Source organism: Cebus imitator, unplaced genomic scaffold, assembly GCF_001604975.1.
Source record: "Cebus imitator isolate Cc_AM_T3 unplaced genomic scaffold, Cebus_imitator-1.0 Scaffold117, whole genome shotgun sequence".
Lineage (NCBI taxonomy): Eukaryota > Metazoa > Chordata > Mammalia > Primates > Cebidae > Cebus > Cebus imitator.
In genome coordinates this window covers 3209382-3215167 of record NW_016107432.1, presented here as the reverse complement: position 1 = coordinate 3215167, position 5786 = coordinate 3209382, and the positions used below count along the sequence as shown (strand labels likewise).

At 54.7% G+C, this 5786-nt stretch overlaps 1 protein-coding gene and 1 long non-coding RNA gene across 2 annotated transcripts in view; both read right to left on the bottom strand.

Moving 5' to 3' along the window:
* MAEA (macrophage erythroblast attacher, E3 ubiquitin ligase) overlaps positions 1-5786 on the bottom strand; it is a 53725-nt gene that overhangs the window by 24515 nt on the left and 23424 nt on the right. Inside the window, exons 2-3 of the mRNA XM_017538971.2 lie at positions 4936-5118; positions 1468-1671 (exon numbers count right to left, since the gene is read on the bottom strand). Coding sequence (XP_017394460.1) covers positions 1468-1671; positions 4936-5118 — 387 coding nt within the window. The remainder of the gene's footprint in view (positions 1-1467; positions 1672-4935; positions 5119-5786) is intronic.
* LOC108311561 lies at positions 2774-4415 on the bottom strand. The gene is made up of 3 exons (XR_001828267.2): positions 3662-4415; positions 3508-3560; positions 2774-3405 (listed from the first exon to the last, which is right to left on the bottom strand). It is a non-coding gene; the product is annotated as an uncharacterized LOC108311561 (long non-coding RNA).

Below are 5786 nucleotides of genomic sequence, written 5' to 3'. Positions count from 1 at the left end.
GTGAGTCTGGGGTGAGTCTGGAGTGTGGGTCTGGGGTGAGTCTGGAGTGTGGGTCAGGGGTGAGTCTGGAGTGTGGGTCCGCAGTGAGTCTGGAGTATGGGTCTGGGGTGAGTCTGGGGTGTGGGACTCGGGTGAGTCTGCTGTGAGTCTGGGTTGAGTGTGGAGTGTGGGTCAGGGGTGAGTCGGGTGGGTCTGGGGTGAGTCTGGGGTGGGTCTGGGGTAAGTCTGGGGTGAGTCTGAAGTGTGGGTCAGGGGGTGAGTCTGGGGTGTGGGTCTGATGTGGGTCTGGGGTGTGGGTCCAGGGTGAGTCTGGAGTGTGGGTGTGGGGTGAGTCTGGAGTGCCACAGTTCAGGGGAGCCAGGTGGCAGCGGGAAGGATCGTGAGTGTAGCCCCACAGGCACACGAGGCCTGGGACTGCACAATGTGAGGCGGCCTCCTGGCCTGAGAAGGAAGCCTTGTGCTGGGTTTAACGTGGCCAGGGCTGAGGCCTGTCTTGCCCCAAGTAGGAGCCATGCTCCTGTGGGTGGGATTTAAGCCGTGGAAAGCGAGAAGACCCCTGGTTAGAAAAAAGCAGCAAGGAGGCTGGCTGAGGAGCCATTTCAGGGAGCACCGTGGGAAGGAGGCCTGTAAGGCTGGGCACACAGCGAGGTGTGGGGAGGCTGGGCCCGGGGCAGGGCCATGGGGCTCGGGCTTCTCACACAAGTTCTGCCCGATTCTCAAGTGCTGTCGTCTTAATCAACAGAGAACATGGATGCCACCCCAACTCAAGTCAGGTGAGGCTGTGCTCTCACAGTGGGATCTGGACGGGGCAAAGGGTGACCAGCTCGAGTGTTGGTCGGGGAGGGACCCCACAGCGGTGGATGACTGCCCAGTGGTGGAGGGGCGCCCCAGCTAACCCTGCCAAAAGGTGCAGATGAGCCTGTGAAGGCAGCTAAGGGCGGGGGCAGCACCTCCTGGTGTCTGCTCAGCTGTACCAGTGGAGGGCAAGGGTGCCACGCGTTTCTATGGCTGAACAAGGTGCCACAGAAAACACAGAAAATGCACCCCGCCTGAGATAAAGGCAAAGCTCTCACAAGGCAGCGATGGGGACCCACCAGCATGAAAGCAGGGGTGCAGGTATCAAGCGGGAATATCCTCTGCACACTTTCCTAAGCAGGATGTGTGGAAACGGCCACAGGGAAATGAGAAGAACCTGGAGAGCCACTGAGACAGACTTACTTCCTTCGGAAGGTGAAGTCTGAGGCGTATTCCCCAAAGGGTCAGGCCTCTCTCAGCTGGGGCGGAGGCGTTCACCACCGTGCAGACACAAACGCTGGGGGATGTGCGCACGCACGCACGCACACACACACACACACACACGTGGTGGCAGGAGGGGCACACACAGGCATGCCGGGGACATGCTGCAGGGCGGTAGGCCGTTGGCCCAGGCCTGCTGGGGCACTGTGCCCATACCCAGCAGGCGCCCACCTCAATGCCGCTCTGGCGCGCCAGCTTGACAGCCGTGTTGTAGTAGCCGCAGCGCAGCAGGTGCTCCACCATCATGCGGTCCATGCGCTTCCTCTTCCACACGCTGGCCGCCGCGGGCTGGTCGCTGCTGTGCTCTTTGAGGTGCTCGATCCGGCGCTTGCACAGCTTGGCACTCTCATCTTCGGCCTGGATGGACTCCACCGCCTGAGCCACACACAACAGAGACCCATTCAGGACAGGGACGCCCCACAGCCCTGCGCCAAGGGAGGCCAGGCTGCCCCAGTCTATGACACTCACGAGGAGAAAAGTGGAGATGGCGGGACAGAAATACAAGGACCATGCTCTACTGAGGTCCGCTAGGTAGGTGTGCTGGCCCAGGAGAGGACAGAGGCCCATGAAAATCCGCCACCCTGGACCTGCAGTTTCTCTGTTATTTCTGGCTTTATGTTAACATATCCTGAAGCCATGTTGCCACTTACTCTGTGTGGGATTCTGACCTGGTAGCACTCATCAGTTCTGAAACCTTGGTCGCTCTCCCTGCGCCATCTCTGGCCCCACCCACTGGTGGGCTCTGGTCAAACCTACCACAGCTTTCTGCTCTATTCTGTGCTTTATTCTCACGGGCACTTTCATTTTTCCATCTCTGTGCTCCGTTCTAGGTCATTACTTCAGTTCACTGATTCTCTCTTTAGCTTTGTCTAACTGTTAACTGTTAAACTATTACAGGCAAATGTTGAGTTTTTCATTTTGGTTACATTTCCCATTTCTTGAAGTTTTAATTCCTTTTAAACTCTAAATCACTTTTTATTTTGGAGATAGTCTCCGTGCAGGCTGGACTGCAGTGGTGAGATCTCAGGTCACTGAAAACTCTCACTCCCAGGTTCAAGCAATTCTCCCACCTCAGCCTCTCAAGTGCCTGGGACCACAGGTACATACCACGCCTAGCTAATATTTTTGTAATTTTACTAGAGACAGGGTTTCGCCATGTTGGCCAGGCTGGTCTGGAGCTCCTAATCTCAGGTGACCCGTCTGCTTTGGTCTCCAAAAGTGCTGGGATTACAGGTCGAAGCCACTGTGCCAGGCCAATCACATTTTTTTTTTTTTTTAAAGACAGCGTCTCATTCCACTGCCCAGGATGGAATGTAGTGACACAATCCCCACTCACTACAGACTTAAACTCCTGGGCTCATGCGATTCTCCTGTCTGAGCCTCCCAAGTAGCTGAGACTACAGGTGTGCACCACCACACCTGGCTAATATTTTTTGTAGAGATAAGGTTTCGCCATGTTGCCCAGGCTGGTCTCAAACTCCTGGGCTCAAGTAATTCTGCTGCCTCAGCTTTCCACAGTACTTCACAGGCGTGACCCACCAGCCTGTTTGTATTCTTTAAGCACAGTAAAGTGTGGCACCTGGCAGTCGCCACACCTGCAGTCTGTGCAGCTCTGAGTAAAGTGTGGCACCTGGCAGCTCCCACACCTGCAGTCTGTGCAGCTCTTAGTAAAGTGTGGCACCTGGCAGCTCACACACCTGCAGTCTGTGCAGCTCTGAGTAAAGTGTGGCACCTGGCAGTCTCCACACCTTCAGTCTGTGCAGTTCTCTGAGTAAAGTGTGGCACGTGGCAGCTCCCACACCTGCAGTCTGTGCAGCTCTGAGTAAAGTGTGGCACCTGGCAGCTCACACACCTGCAGTCTGTGCAGCTCTGAGTAAAGTGTGGCACCTGGCAGTCCCCACACCTGCAGTCTGTGCAGTTCTGAGTAAAGCGTGGCACTTGGCAGCTCCCACACCTGCAGTCTGTGCAGCTCTGAGTAAAGTGTGGCACGTGGCAGTCTCCACACCTTCAGTCTGTGCAGTTCTCTGAGTAAAGTGTGGCACCTGGCAGCTCCCACACCTGCAGTCTGTGCAGCTCTGAGTAAAGTGTGGCACCTGGCAGTCCCCACACCTGCAGTCTGTGCAGCTCTGAATAAAATGTGGCATGTGGCAGCTCCCACACCTGCAGTCTGTGCAGCTCTGAGTAAAGTATGGCACCTGGCAGTCCCCACACCTGCAGTCGGTGCAGCTCTCTGAATAAAGTGTGGCACCTGGCAGCTCCCACACCTGCAGTCTGTGCAGTTCTGAGTAAAGTGTGGCACCTAGCAGAAGTGGACTGGCATTGACAGAGTGTTGCAGCCCAGGTTCACAGTACTGCAGCCCCACACCTGCAGTCTGTGCAGCTCTCTGAGTAAAGTGTGGCACCTGGCAGCACCCACGCCCGCAGTCTGTGCTGCAGTCTGTCGTCTGCTGGGTCTCTAATCCATCACGGTGTCTTCAGATAGGGTCTCAATGTCACCCAGGCTGTCTCTGTGCTGGATGTTGTACTTGAAAACTTACTTTTAAGAATCATCTTATGCCCATATTGAGGGTGTCCTCCCCATAAAATAATCTGAATTTACTCTGCCCAGAGCTGGAAGGCACCACCAGTCGGCACCACCTCACTGGAGGGAAGGCTAAGGGTCTCCCATCACCCAGGTACTGTGAACCTGGGCTGCAACACTCTGTCAATGCCAGTCCACTTCTGGCACAACCCACCCTGAGCTGTAGCACCATGGGGTCCCAGCTTCTCTCCACTGGGCCCCACTTTCCATGGCCTGGGTCATTAGTCCTCACCTCCATGTGACCTTGCCGACACTCTGAGGGCAACAGCCGTCTCTTGCTGTTTTCATCTCTGACTCCCTGCCCTCCAGTTCTGGCCTAGTGATTTCTTTCTGTTTCACAATATATTGGATATTTTCACTGCAATGTGTTAAGATATCTTATCCCACTTTCTGGGTGTCTTCAGTGCGCCAGATTTGTCCCAATGCCCTTGTCCATTCATCCTAGTGACAAGGAACTCCACATGCTCCTTTGAGGTGAATTTCTATCTAAAAGTAATCAATCGGGCTGGGTGCAGTGGCTCACACCTATAATCTCAGCACTTTGGGAGGCCCAGGAGGGCAGATCACTTGAGATCAGGAGTTTGAGACCCCTATGGCCAACATGATGAAACCCCGTCTCTACTAAAAATACAAAAATTAGCTGGGCATGGTGATGTGCACCTGTAATCCCAGCTACTCATGAGGCTGAGGCAGGAGAACTGCTTGAATCCAGAGGGCGGAGGCTGCAGAGAGTCGAGATCGTGCCACTGAACTCCAGCCTAGGTGACAGAGTGATATGTCTCCAAAAAAAGAGAAAAAAAATCAACTTTCTATACATCTTGGCCTCTCTTCTGCCTGGGCTCTGGACACTCCTGGAGCAGGACAACATGGTCCTACAGGAACAGGAAGCTGGCCTGCTCAGCCGACAGTGGTCCCAGAAGGCAGGGCACAGGGAAGGGGGCCCCCAGCTGTACCTCCCACGTTCCCACCATGGCAGCTTGCCAGTCTTAGGACTCATTTTCAAGACAAATGGAGTGTCTGTGCCCCCAGCTGAAGAGGGACCACTGGGAGGGACCAACCTTCCTCTTAAGGACGCTGAGCTTCTCTACCACACCATCCAGCAAGCTGACCACAGAGTCCACGGCAGGGCAGCCACTGAGCGTCTTCTCCAGCTCGGCCACCACCATAGTGACGTGGCTGGTCTCCCGGTCAATGTTCTTCTGAGCGGCGCGAAAGCGTTTGTTCAGTGTCTCGTAGGGCACCTGGAGAGGAAGGAGGATGGTGAGGGGTCCGCTCCCCTGGTGTGAGCCCCGCCAGCCCCACACCCAGGACACACCATGGTACTTTCAGAGACAGAAGTCTTAGAAGCCTCTGGTCTCCAAGTATCTACTCTAAACCTCGACCAAGACCCAAGAAAGCCCTGGTGAATGGAGAGCCACTCCACGTCCCTGGATGATAAGCAACCCAATTTTTGACCAAAAAAAAAAAAAAAAAATGCTAAGTGTATGTTGACAAAATAATCCCAAAGTTCATCTAGAATAATGAACAGTTAAAGACATTTCTGAATAGGAGAGGAGTGGATGGGCATGGCGCTATCAGACAGTGAAACACAGGACTGGCCAGTGATCCACCAGGCTGCTGCAGCTGCAGGTGCCACCACAGAGATCAGTCCAGGAAGGGTCAAAGGTGCATGGGGCATGGGTTCCACACCGGGCAAGGTTGGGCACAGCAAGCCAAAAACACGCACGTGAAGCTAGGTGCACAACACACACCTCTCCTGCATGAGTGCTCACCTCACCCCAATCATAAAAATAATCTATTCCCCGTGGACACGCACAACCCACACCTCTCCTGCATGAGCGTGTTCGCCTCACCCCAATCATAAAAATAATCTATTCCCCGTGGACACGGACAACCCACACCTCTCCTG